The sequence below is a fragment of the Nicotiana tabacum genome, chromosome 20 (assembly GCF_000715075.1).
Source record: "Nicotiana tabacum cultivar K326 chromosome 20, ASM71507v2, whole genome shotgun sequence".
NCBI classification, from domain to species: Eukaryota; Viridiplantae; Streptophyta; class Magnoliopsida; order Solanales; family Solanaceae; genus Nicotiana; species Nicotiana tabacum.
The window spans coordinates 7,811,982-7,826,646 of NC_134099.1; the positions used below are offsets into that span (position 1 = coordinate 7,811,982).

The 14,665-nt window shown below is 36.1% G+C and overlaps 1 protein-coding gene across 1 annotated transcript; it reads right to left on the reverse strand.

The window, feature by feature from the left end:
* Nucleotides 1-7,763: 7,763 nt before the first annotated feature.
* LOC107785333 (nudix hydrolase 1) lies at nt 7,764-11,173 on the reverse strand. Its single transcript, XM_016606611.2, has 2 exons — nt 10,900-11,173; nt 7,764-8,237 (listed from the first exon to the last, which is right to left on the reverse strand). Exons 1-2 carry the CDS (start codon nt 11,069-11,071, stop codon nt 7,942-7,944), a joined length of 468 nt encoding a protein of 155 aa, XP_016462097.1. The 5' UTR covers nt 11,072-11,173; the 3' UTR covers nt 7,764-7,941.
* Nucleotides 11,174-14,665: the final 3,492 nt, after the last annotated feature.

Here is a 14,665-nt window from a genome sequence, read left to right on the forward strand (position 1 = left end):
GTGTCGTGTTTAAAAATATAAAGTGATGTTATTTTTTTAATTGTGTGATTAATTGTTTGTTTAATGTTTTTATTAGTGTTGTTTAATTTAATTAAGGGTTTAAAGAGGAAAAGGGATTTCGGATTGGGCCAGTCCAATAAGACAAGCCAAAACTAAATTATCCGGTCCAGTCCAGTTCGGCCCCAGGAGTATCCCAAACGACGTCGTTTGGGTCGTGCTTGATCTGGGCCGTTGATCTCAGAATGATCAACGGCCAAGATCACATACCCCGTACCCACGAACAGATCCGACCCGTTCTACCCGAACCAACCGTGACCCTTAGTAAGCTAAACGACATTGTTTCATTTAAACTTCCAGATCCAGGCCGTTGATCTCGATTGATCTAACGGCTGAGATCAAGCCATCCACCCTATATATAAGCTTTCCACTCATACCCCACCCCCTATCCAAATACCCCTCCTTCGTCCTCATCCTTTCCAACAGACCCAAACCCCGGAACCCTAGCCGCCCCCTTTCCCCTCACCATTAATCCCGGCGGCATGGACGCCGGTGACCCCCACTTTAACACTATAGATGCACCTCACCACCCTGAACTCAAATCCACCAACAGCTTAGCTTGAATCCCCTCCCACCTTCTCGAATCTTCATTTGAAGATTCGAGTCGGACCTCGACTTACACCGATCTACCCCAGCTTTACACCAGACAGTCCCCGGACCTCCCTCGTGACCAAATAATGCTTGGTTTGGTCCGAATCTAACCGTCGAATATGTTATAATCAGTATAGTCGATTCGATACGTGTCGTCGAATAGTTTCAGCTGTTTGAATGATAACAATTTGATCTGTTCTTGCTGAACATTGTTTGAATCAAAATTGAGAATCGAGTATAGCTACTTATAGTTGTTAATTTGAATCAGAAATCTAAGGATTTGGTTTGTTTATTTTGTCAGAAATCGAGTATATCAAAATTGAGTATCAGTTTATTTTGTCTGCTACAATTGAATGTCTGTTCGTATGTTTTGTTTAATTTATGTTATTGAATTTTTGTCGACTGTTGTTATCCACCTTAATCGGACCTCTGTATTTGGCCAAGTTCTTTCTATTTACTGATCATGTGTATGTGTGTAAGCTTTACAATCAATTGAATTTAAATTTGATTGATTAATCAATTCTCCAGTACAATTTTTGCTTAGTCAGTGCAATTTGAATTGCATGTTTGATACTGTTAGATTTCTAATCATGGTCTTTGATTGTATATGTTATAATCAGTATAGTCGATTCGATACGTGTCGTCGAATAGTTTCAGCTGTTTGAATGATAACAATTTGATCTGTTCTTGCTGAACATTGTTTGAATCAAAATTGAGAATCGAGTATAGCTACTTATAGTTGTTAATTTGAATCAGAAATCTAAGGATTTGGTTTGTAGTTGCAGTCTGAATTGGTGGCATGTGCACTTGTGCACAACATGTGCATAAAGGCCCTTTTTAGAGTTTAAAATAACTTGACAGCATATGCTGTCAGGTTATATTCTTGCTGCCCATGTCTGCTTTTAGTTTAATAAGCTGATTAAAAGGGTTGTCAGGAATCTCATGGGAGGTTTTCATATTTTAAAATATTGAGTGGAAAAACAGCAAGAAAGGAGGGGGTTCTGATATGTTTAACAGACTAAAAGGGGCTGATGTTAGGCCATAAAGGGAGGAGAACTTACATTAGTTGAAGGAGGAACTCAGACAGATTTTGAGAGTGGAAATTGACACTGGATTTTAAAAGGAGAGGAAAACATCTTTGAGGAGAAAAATAGAGAGGCATAAAACAAAATATACAGAAGTTTTTCTTCTCATTGCTGTCTTGATTTTACTGATTTCGATTTGCTTGATCAATACTGATTTCTTCCAAGTCTCGACAAAGTTTACTGGTTGTGGTTCGCACTAGTTTGTTTCCTGGATTTGGTCTGTCTTGGACTTCTATTTCTACTACACTGTTTGCTGCTGTCATTTTGCCATTTTTCATCGGCCATAGTTGTATCTTGCACTAGGACTTGTTCTTGTTTGTTACCTGCTGTTACTGCTGCTGTTTGGTATTGCTTCTATTGCTACTGACTTCCCTTCTTCTTCTATTATATTCAACATCCAGGTACACACTAGAACTCCGCATTGATGTAACAATGAAAGCATGAAATAAAAGTTACGCGGGAGTTTAATCGTTCGTTGCTGCATTTACAGTTTTATAAACGTTATTAGATTTGTGTAACCTGTTTAGTTTGCAACTCAATGAAGAACACATAGGGTAGCATGTACTTAATTGAAGTTTAGTGTGCTTAAAATTGTGATTTCAGTTATCTAGTTGGTTGTATGATAAAGAATGCGTGAGTGGTTGGCATACGGATAATTAGATTTCCTTTCAGCTATATTTTGTATATATAGGGCAGAATGTTTTAACCCTGCAGAATACAATGTAGTTTTAATCTTTTGAGTTCTAACTTTATCGGATCTCGTTAGGCAGTTTACATGACCACGTTCGAACCCTATTAGTAGCAGTTTCCGATAGTCAATTCTACTGACTTAGTTTAAATAAGTTAGTTTAAATTCAGGATTGAAGAACATTTTAACGTAGGTTTTGGCAGTTTTATTAATCTTGTATATTAATATCCTCTAGCAAATTAAAAGCATGTTTATCCATGAAATAAGGCACGAAACAATTCACGTCTCATAAACAACTAATCAGATAATCAAATAAGAATCCGAAGTTGGTCAAGCATGTAATTTAATTAGCGTGTACTTTTCCTTCTTTCATTTTTCTCAAAGATAAACACAAAAAAAATAGAAAAAAATGTAGTCGCCATTAGGTTTATCCTTTCATAAAATGAGACGAGCCTCGCCAAATAAAAATGTGAATTGCGGGGCCCTCATAATTAATCATAATAAATACTTAAAATTCGGGATGGACTGTTTTAGTGAATTTCACTGCCTTCCCCAAAGATAATAACGCGTTAAACTCTTTAGGCGCGACTCAATTGAAATTACATTCTTAATTTCGGGTGCGCATTTATGTGACCCAAATTCAAATCTCAACGGAGTCGAAATGTGTTAACAACCACGGGTGCATTGATTGTGACGTGGTTCGAGATGCATTTTCACGACGTTGCAATTCTATAAAAATAAACGATAATAATAAAAGCGGTCTAAACTTCATAAAAGCATGTAAGTCACAACATGTATTTAAATCAGATATTTAGCCATTATAACAATTTAAGCGACCGTGCTAGAACCACGGGATTCGAGGGTGCCTAACACCTTCCCTCGAGTCAACAGAATTCCTTACTTAGAATTTCTGGTTCGCAGACTTCATTTGGAAAAGTCGAAAATTTCCTCGATTTGGGATTCAAGATAAACCGGTGACTTGGGACACCAAAAGCCAAACCTTTCCCAAGTGGCGACTCTGAATTAAATAAATAATCTCATTTCGAATATTGTCACTTAAATTGGAAAAACTCCCCTCGCGCATTTAACCCTTCGGGGCGGGCGCGCAAAAAGGAGGTGTGACAGTTTATTTTGTCTGCTACAATTGAATGTCTGTTCGTATGTTTTGTTTAATTTATGTTATTGAATTTTTGTCGACTGTTGTTATCCACCTTAATCGGACCTCTGTATTTGGCCAAGTTCTTTCTATTTACTGATCATGTGTATGTGTGTAAGCTTTACAATCAATTGAATTTAAATTTGATTGATTAATCAATTCTCCAGTACAATTTTTGCTTAGTCAGTGCAATTTGAATTGCATGTTTGATACTGTTAGATTTCTAATCATGGTCTTTGATTGTATATGTTATAATCAGTATAGTCGATTCGATACGTGTCGTCGAATAGTTTCAGCTGTTTGAATGATAACAATTTGATCTGTTCTTGCTGAACATTGTTTGAATCAAAATTGAGAATCGAGTATAGCTACTTATAGTTGTTAATTTGAATCAGAAATCTAAGGATTTGGTTTGTTTATTTTGTCAGAAATCGAGTATATCAAAATTGAGTATCAGTTTATTTTGTCTGCTACAATTGAATGTCTGTTCGTATGTTTTGTTTAATTTATGTTATTGAATTTTTGTCGACTGTTGTTATCCACCTTAATCGGACCTCTGTATTTGGCCAAGTTCTTTCTATTTACTGATCATGTGTATGTGTGTAAGCTTTACAATCAATTGAATTTAAATTTGATTGATTAATCAATTCTCCAGTACAATTTTTGCTTAGTCAGTGCAATTTGAATTGCATGTTTGATACTGTTAGATTTCTAATCATGGTCTTTGATTGTATATGTTATAATCAGTATAGTCGATTCGATACGTGTCGTCGAATAGTTTCAGCTGTTTGAATGATAACAATTTGATCTGTTCTTGCTGAACATTGTTTGAATCAAAATTGAGAATCGAGTATAGCTACTTATAGTTGTTAATTTGAATCAGAAATCTAAGGATTTGGTTTGTAGTTGCAGTCTGAATTGGTGGCATGTGCACTTGTGCACAACATGTGCATAAAGGCCCTTTTTAGAGTTTAAAATAACTTGACAACATATGCTGTCAGGTTATATTCTTGCTGCCCATGTCTGCTTTTAGTTTAATAAGCTGATTAAAAGGGTTGTCAGGAATCTCATGGGAGGTTTTCATATTTTAAAATATTGAGTGGAAAAACAGCAAGAAAGGAGGGGGTTCTGATATGTTTAACAGACTAAAAGGGGCTGATGTTAGGCCATAAAGGGAGGAGAACTTACATTAGTTGAAGGAGGAACTCAGACAGATTTTGAGAGTGGAAATTGACACTGGATTTTAAAAGGAGAGGAAAACATCTTTGAGGAGAAAAATAGAGAGGCATAAAACAAAATATACAGAAGCTTTTCTTCTCATTGCTGTCTTGATTTTACTGATTTCGATTTGCTTGATCAATACTGATTTCTTCCAAGTCTCGACAAAGTTTACTGGTTGTGGTTCGCACTGGTTTGTTTCCTGGATTTGGTCTGTCTTGGACTTCTATTTCTACTACACTGTTTGCTGCTGTCATTTTGCCATTTTTCATCGGCCATAGTTGTATCTTGCACTAGGACTTGTTCTTGTTTGTTACCTGCTGTTACTGCTGCTGTTTGGTATTGCTTCTATTGCTACTGACTTCCCTTCTTCTTCTATTATATTCAACATCCAGGTACACACTAGAACTCCGCATTGATGTAACAATGAAAGCATGAAATAAAAGTTACGCGGGAGTTTAATCGTTCGTTGCTGCATTTACAGTTTTATAAACGTTATTAGATTTGTGTAACCTGTTTAGTTTGCAACTCAATGAAGAACACATAGGGTAGCATGTACTTAATTGAAGTTTAGTGTGCTTAAAATTGTGATTTCAGTTATCTAGTTGGTTGTATGATAAAGAATGCGTGAGTGGTTGGCATACGGATAATTAGATTTCCTTTCAGCTATATTTTGTATATATAGGGCAGAATGTTTTAACCCTGCAGAATACAATGTAGTTTTAATCTTTTGAGTTCTAACTTTATCGGATCTCGTTAGGCAGTTTACATGACCACGTTCGAACCCTATTAGTAGCAGTTTCCGATAGTCAATTCTACTGACTTAGTTTAAATAAGTTAGTTTAAATTCAGGATTGAAGAACATTTTAACGTAGGTTTTGGCAGTTTTATTAATCTTGTATATTAATATCCTCTAGCAAATTAAAAGCATGTTTATCCATGAAATAAGGCACGAAACAATTCACGTCTCATAAACAACTAATCAGATAATCAAATAAGAATCCGAAGTTGGTCAAGCATGTAATTTAATTAGCGTGTACTTTTCCTTCTTTCATTTTTCTCAAAGATAAACACAAAAAAAAATAGAAAAAAATGTAGTCGCCATTAGGTTTATCCTTTCATAAAATGAGACGAGCCTCGCCAAATAAAAATGTGAATTGCGGGGCCCTCATAATTAATCATAATAAATACTTAAAATTCGGGATGGACTGTTTTAGTGAATTTCACTGCCTTCCCCAAAGATAATAACGCGTTAAACTCTTTAGGCGCGACTCAATTGAAATTACATTCTTAATTTCGGGTGCGCATTTATGTGACCCAAATTCAAATCTCAACGGAGTCGAAATGTGTTAACAACCACGGGTGCATTGATTGTGACGTGGTTCGAGATGCATTTTCACGACGTTGCAATTCTATAAAAATAAACGATAATAATAAAAGCGGTCTAAACTTCATAAAAGCACGTAAGTCACAACATGTATTTAAATCAGATATTTAACTATTATAACAATTTAAGCGACCGTGCTAGAACCACGGGATTCGAGGGTGCCTAACACCTTCCCTCGGGTCAACAGAATTCCTTACTTAGAATTTCTGGTTCGCAGACTTCATTTGGAAAAGTCGAAAATTTCCTCGATTTGGGATTCAAGATAAACCGGTGACTTGGGACACCAAAAGCCAAACCTTTCCCAAGTGGCGACTCTGAATTAAATAAATAATCTCATTTCGAATATTGTCACTTAAATTGGAAAAACTCCCCTCGCGCATTTAACCCTTCGGGGCGGGCGCGCAAAAAGGAGGTGTGACAGTGGCGAAGCTAGGAATTTTTCCAAGGGTGTTCAAATTTAAAAAAAGTGAAAAATATATGACGTAGGGTGTTCAATATGTGTTGTATACTTCTAAAACGTAATATTTTATTTATGTACATAGTGCAATTTTTCAACAAAGGGTGGTCAACTGACCAGCCTTATAACCATGTGGCTTCGCCACTGGATATGGGGAGTAATTACTATTGTACCGTAAGATAAATAGATAAAATTATTCATTTTCTACAGCCGGAATACATATACGGCCCCTTTAAACTTTGCCCGGGTTTTCCATTTAGACACTTGAGCTCAAACTATCAGATATGAACACAGTATTATTGTCAACTGGAACAAGGTTGAGTTTTAAGTGTCTAAATAGGAAATCAGCGCAAGTTTAAGGAGCGGTATATGTATTCAGCCTTTTCTAAAACTAATAGACGACACATGCATCCCCATCTTTAAGGCAAATGGATCCAACTTTCCTTGATCACTGACATTATAACTTGTAGTTCCACACCACACCACACACTTAAATATACAATGGATATGGGATATTTTTCAGCAAGCTTTTCTAAGGATTGAACAGTTAAGTTGAATTCATGGTAATGTAAAAAAGCTCAGGTGCATTGTGAGTCTTTGATCATGGTCAGTATCACCAGACGACAATGGCGAGTTACTTGGAAGATTAGGCAAGTTGTTGGACACATAATGCTGTTATGCAGAAGCGGCAAATACAGTCCCTTCACTGCTTTCGTGAGGTAAATCAAGTCGCAGATTGGTTGACCAGATTTGGTGCAATTGCAGGACAACAGTTTACTTGATAGGTTCGCAGTTCCTAGCTTGGAGGGTTCTATTTTCATTTCTTACTGGAAGAGTACCATCTGTTCTTCTCGGTGCACAAAATATCCTGCATTAACACAGGGTTTAGGGAACGGCCGCACCCCCAAGAGGTGGTGATGTAGACAGCCTAACTTAATGCAAGCATTAGTAGTTGGCTCCATGGTTCTAACCTGTGACTTATAGGTCACACTAAGACAACTTTAGCTTCAAGGCTTCCTTTCTACCATCTGTTCTTCTCGTTTTGTATATTTCAGGTGCATCGATAAAATATCACAAACCCTTATTGGGGTAAGGTGCTCCAAAAAAAATGAAGAACATCAACATAGCACAGCAGACAAGATCAATTCAAATACATTATATCTCAGAGTTAACATAGCAGCATTCTAGCATCACTTGCCATTACAAAAACAGTGCATCAATATTTCCACAGTGAGGAAATATACATTACACAATTAGGCAATTATAAGCAGCAGCACCCAATCCTAAATATTAGCAAAACAGTTAACTAGCAGTAGTTGGGAAAGGATTATAGCCACTTTGAACCATATTTTCTAAAGGACCAAAGAGTGGCTTAGGGAGATTGTTCCATTCATACCAATCCCAACCATCACATTTCTCAGGTTCAAGTGTCTGAGGCTTCTGGTTAGGATCAGCAGGGGTTGCTCTCATGAATATGCAAACTACGTGCACTTTTTCTGAGATGACATTGTTGGTCACTGTTAAATACTCTGTTTTATCAATTTCTAATCCTGTTTCCTCCTTCACCTCCCTTGCTGCGCACTCTTCAAAACTTTCCCCTATAACAAAAAATACTCAATTAATAGAATTGGGTAAGCATTTTTAACTGATAACACGCTCAAAACATCTCCCAAGTGTTAGAAAATTCATGGAAATGAAGCATGAGAGCAAGAACTGATTAACAAGGGTCTAATCAAGATTAGGCACAAGTAAAGATTCAAAACCAAGTTGTCTGCTTCTTTTAATAAAACTTATGAAATTTATACTACTGTTCGGAAAAATATTAGAATTGTAAGATCGATTGTCAAAATATCCAACTATTCTTGTCAAATGGACTATTATGGCTGAGCTCCGGCCATTGGCTGGAATGGAATTTCAAGTACAAGTAGTCGTCTACACTTAAAAGCTTTCTTGTCTTCACTGATCAACATTTAATTTGGCCTAAGATTTTCTAAGTCCGACGCATCACTTACTTTTCGTCATCGTGGGTCCATAACCATTTTACTACCTATTTATGCGGTTGATATCTTGATCACTGGCATAATCACTCAGCCCTTGAGGATGCAGCTTCTACGGATTGAGGCTATTCCCCAATAGAATGGGCCAGGTGGGATGGGGGAGCGGTTGAGCGTGCAAAGGCTCCTACACTGCTTTCAGTGTTGCCACAACCCCCTAATCTGTTGCCACCATCCAAACCATCCTAATGTGTGGCTACCCTAGATCCTTCAACAACCACTAGCCGCCTGTTGCCTGTACAACTTAAACCGGTGGTAACACACTTCATGAACCATTGGTGGAGTTTCATGAAAGACAACTTCAAATGGTACAGGCCATCAAGAGCTGCTGGACTTTGATCTTATTCTATTTTTATCATTCAGATCAATGTCACCTTTTTATTAAGTTTTGACTTGAGTATGATTCCTTGAAGGTATGTAAAACACCCCGTGGTTTATTTCAATCAGAATCCTCTCTTGTTCCACTTCGACTAGATGCAACTGTCTTTGCAAAAGAGGCAATCTTTTCAATAGTCTCTGCTGTAGAAAGACCTTTGTTTGTAGATAAAGCTACATTTTCTCAAACTAGGCCAAGTGCAGTAAAAGGCAAGTAGATATGGACTTTGGATTAGGCAGAGGCGGATGGAGTGTAAAAGTAACAGGTTCAACTAAATCTAGTACTTTTAACACAGAGTATAAAAATAAATATAAAAATCACTAAAAACTTTCAAATATTAAACTATAAACCCATGATTCAGAAGTGCAATGGGTTCAGTAGTATGAATCTCAATGTTGAACCCATTAAATGTAAATCCGGGATCCACCTCTGGTATTAGTTGTGCACATAAAGATAATGATGAGTTGAAGTCCAGGGCCATTGACAGCAAATACTGGTATATACCAAAATTTTCCCACACTAGTAATCACAGTTCTAGTAATGCCTGCAAATCTCAAAGGTGACCTTACTAACCTTGTCAACTAGAAATACAAGGAAAAGGTTAAGGAAGTGAACAGGACAAGGTGTGCCAAAAAGGTTTGGGTTCAAAAGTAACAATCTACATAGCGGTCTAGCAATGTTAATTGGACGTAAAACAATGTGCAACCTGTGGATTTAGATCCTCTAATCCTAGAAGTCAATGCATATAAAGAACCACAGCAAGAATAAATATTTCCTCAACCTCGTATTCAGACTAAAAGGCTGATGTGGATTCTAAGTTGAGTCTGCAGCATCAGCACGGCTATTGGTACTACTCTAGAGGCACAACTTAATCCTATTTCAAAGCTTTTTGAAGCAAGATTTAACCCGAAAGTATGTTTCTTTTCTACTATGAGGAGCTGATCCTATTTCAAAGTTTTTTGAAGCAAGATTTAACCCGAAAGTATGTTTCTTTTCTACTGCGAGGAGCTGCAGGGTAAGAATTTTCGAGCTGCAAGCTCTATCCCATCCCATAGAAGTGAAGCAACTTCAAGTGTATCACGTATATAGGCTGAAGCAGTTTGTGCATATGAGGTGATTTATCATTCATTACACACAAAAAGACCAAGTTCTAACAGGAAAAAAAAGAGCAGAACAAAACTAATAACGTTGATGATAGTGACTTATACAGTCATTTCGACAACTTTCTAACAACAAATCAATAGACCCGGTGTAATCCCACAAAGTGGGCTCTGCGGAGAGTAGTGTGTCTAAGCCTTATCCTTACCTTGGGAAGGTAGAGAGATTGTTTCGGACAGACACTAGCTCACAAAAATTTGGACAACTTTCCGAAAAAAGTTTAAAAATTGGTAATTGTAATTCTCATGAAGATTTGTAAGCATTTTTTGAATAAAAGAACTTTTCTTTGTAAATACCCTAAAACTACTTCAAAAAGTCAATATTTAAAAAAAAATTGATAAAATTTAAGGTGATCGGGGAGAAAACTAAATAAATTTACATTGCTGTTTGCTTGTGGAACATTTTTCACAATCTTGGAAATTTTCCCCTTTTTTTCTCTTCCAAATAAAGGTCATTATTTAAGAAGCTTTTGCTAAAAGTATTTTAAACTTAAAAGCTCCACTTTTTCTTCTTTTTAAACAATAACCCACAAAAAAAATTAATATATATATATATATGTATGCTAAATCGGCTTTCAGCTTCAATTTAAAAATAAAGCGAACATACTATAAATTTAACTGTACAACGCCTAAAAATGAAGTAAAGATAATAATTATAATAATGTATACTAACCGAACTCGAGGTGGCCGCCGGGAAGTGCAAAGGTACTATGCCCGATGGCGGAGAGGCGTTTCCCTAACAGAACTTTACTTCCGTTTAAAAGAAACACCGCTACTCCTACTTTCGGGATCGGCGTTGACGGCGGCGTTGCGGTTGCTGGCGTTCGCTGAGCACCATTGTCCATTTTTCCGGCACCGGAATAAATATTACGGGAAGCTTTAGAATATGTGGGGAGTATTTATATTTTGAAAAGTTTGGAAGTGGGTCTCGCTACTTTTGGATACCTCGCCAACTTTTTGAAGATACACGGACTACGGTCATACGTGGACGCCAAGAAATGTAATGTAGGCACAATAGTAATAATAAGAGGGAAAAGGTATATATCATATTTATTATAAATAAAAATTATTTTAAAATATTATTTTATATTTTATAGCAAAATAAATATGATGTTTTAACTTTAATACTATACAAGAGGGGGGTGATTTGTATGATGTCCAATTTTTCGCTTAAACTGATTATGGAAGGATCTGGATCTTCAAAGTGTTCCTTAACCTACTATTACAGAAATAGTAAATGCGAAAAGTAAAGAACACAAGTATTTTACATGAAAAATACATAGCTCAAAAGGTGAAAAAAACACGACCTACTTCTCAGTAGGATTTTTCCAAACTCTCCACTAAAATCACTGAGCTAAAAACTGCATTTACAAAACACTTTTGTAAACCAAGGACTAACTATAATCCCGTTGTAGTATACAACCTTTACTGTTGCGACAATTTCAAGTTAACTCTACCTTGAATACTCTTAGTACCTATTACAATTGCCTCTAGATAAAGCTGAAAGGTACAATATGAAAACACCTATTACAATTGAACTAGAATAAAGACAGACACTTGGAACTGATTCTTTTATCTGGTTCACGTAGCTTCAGGTTTGCACATTTGAATCACACACGAACTGCTTGCAAAAAGCCTTGCTATTTTGCTTTCAATTCATGTTTAACTTCTGCGTTTGTGCATTACCTGTAAATGAGAACATCGTGCAATATATAGAGTTAGTAGATGAAGAAATAACTAGAGTTGTAATGCTACTCTTCTTTGGTGGAAGAGTTCTAGTTGATCTCAACTTCTAACTCCTTCCTTATCTTGGATAATGTTCTCTTTGAGTAAGGAGTCATTCTCCTTATCAATTATGCAACCTTTTCGATCAGGAGATATCAATTCTGTCAAGTTAGGTTTATCTCTTTCACGTGCTTCGCACATGCTCAAATTTGCCCGTTTCTATGCTCACAAGGGATGGACCTGGTTCATGCCTGAGTTCTTTTGTCAGTCTTCAAAACTAATCTTCACTTGGGCCAACAAATTCTCCTTTTTGATGATGACAAACTCTGTACTTTTCATACATTTAGGCCCTGTTTAAACTCAGCTCAACATCTACACAATGTTAGAAATATTTTTCTCTTTTGATCATTTATCATCAAGGACCAGGTTCATTAGGTTAAACATCACTTGTTCAAAGCTAAACATCATTTGTTTAAAGCACAACCTAATTATTTTTCCTCTTTTCGCATCATCGAAAAGTTGCATAAAAATGTGCATAACCCAGATTGTAAAACTTACTCATGGCCACTGGGGCTATCCCAAATGCAATCATGGATTAATCATCATTGATCATGTTAACAATTTCAACCATCAAAGAAATAAAAACAAACAGTTAGAGAAAAAACCAGCAGATTTCATTGATTTCATTGATAGTTGATATGATTCTTCCACAATGCATAAAAGGAAATAAAAATACTAAAAACATGATCAAACAGTCAACAAAAGAAATATCCTGAATCTTTGTCATACTTATTGCACTAGTGTTATAAAAAAAAATTGGGATACAACCAATATCAATTTCAAAGTCCATTAATTGTTGTTTGATCCGCAACAATTGAGCACAACATGAAGGAGCAGCAACATACTCAGCTTCACCAGTAGATAAGTGTTGCGACCAAAACACTCACGCAAGTGTATGCGATCGACAAGTAATATAGTAGTAAGTAAAGTATCGTTCCCACGAGGAATTGTGATCAACTTATCGACTGATGTAAACTCAAACAATTATCAATTCAAGCTAAATTATCATAAAATATATAAAGAACCAATTTACAATTTACTTAGTAATTGCACAATAATTCAACACAAAATTACTACACCAATTTCACAATATGTTTATAACAAGTTGGATAAATATATTCCCGGGTCATGGACTTGCTAGAAATTATGCTACTATTTTAGCTTAAAATGGATTTATTGAATTGTCCGGGTTATTGATTATAGGGTTAATAATATTCATAAGAATCTTTCGAGTTCTTATGCATCTATTCAAGTTAAACTAATACCTATATGTCTATGGTATTAATATTAACAAAAATGCGTTTACAACTCCTATTTTTCAACCAAACAAGGCAATTAAGTATATGTCTATCTTAATTGCAAATTCTTCACCCGATGCCCGAGATTCAAAACTTGTTCTATTTGATTATATATGCAACCAAGAATTTCCTTTGTCAAGTTTAATTCAAGATTCGTAAATAATATTTCACTGTTAGCTACGCAGTAAAATAATTAGAAGCAGAATCAAATAAATAACCCATAATGATAAATTCAAGATCATCAATCTAAGCTTCAAATAACATAATTATCTAACATCCATGACCCAAGAATACTAGAGTTTTTAGCTACTCATAATCATACAAAAATCAAACAATAAAAGTCTTAAACATAATATAAACAAACAAATAGAAGAAAGTTTAGAAGAACTCTTTGAATCCTTGCTTCAAGATTGTAATGCCCTTCTTTTCTTCACTTCAAGATTGAGTCTTCTCTTCACTTTCTCTCTCTAAAATTATTTCTTCCTCTCAAAACTCTGATCTCCCTTTCAATAATGGAGCTTTACTTTATGTAAGTTGAGTGGATCCTCTCAGATTTCCCATTTTGCCCCCAAATAATTGATTTCCCGGACAGGACTAACGCGGGAGCGCATGACCAGCGCATGACCCGCGCTAGTGGGGTTTCTTTCTGTCCAAATCACTGAACTAGCGCGGGAGCGCATGACCAGCGCATGACCCGAGCTAGTGGGGTTTTTCTCTTGTTAAGATGTTGCTGCTCAACTTTTCGTCATTTGACTCCATTTTTCACTTGATTACCATCATAAATCCTCATTTGTTTATTGAACCCCATGTGAGACATTAAAGTCATGATTAGAGCCAATTTTTGCATTATTTGAACATTTACAATAGTAAACCATCCTTAAGTTGAGCTAAAACATAGGCTATATTAAACAATTTAGCCTATTATCAACACCCCACACTTAGCTTATTGCTAGTCCTCGAGCAATCCACTATATTCTTTTTAGAGAATTCTTCACTCAACCATTTCCCCTCACGCATTACACCTAGAACATTGTACATATATTACGCCTAGCAGTGAACAATCCTAGCCTCAAAGTCAACTCTCAAGTGCCATGCAATATTTACACTTCCTCAAAGTACTCTACACAGAAATCAAGACTTGCTTCTCCGTCACGATTCATATGCCCTCACAATTACATCAACAAAAACTGAGTTCAATCCCCCACATTCAATTCATATATTCACATATATCAAGGAAATCACTCACTCTCACAAAAGAGGTCACATGCATGCAATTGGTACCATAAGCTTGCCCTTAATGTAAATCTCTACTAATGTAGGCTAGCTCAATCCAAAATCAATTAGGACTTTTTCATG

Bases quoted from the DNA above. Each gene is read 5' to 3' on its own strand.
- LOC107785333 (XM_016606611.2), bottom strand. From the start codon at position 11,071: ATGGACAATGGTGCTCAGCGAACGCCAGCAACCGCAACGCCGCCGTCA. The intron at 8,238-10,899 runs GTTAGTATACAT...TTTTTGTTATAG, and splicing joins CGGCGGCCACCTCGAGTTCG to GGGAAAGTTTTGAAGAGTGC.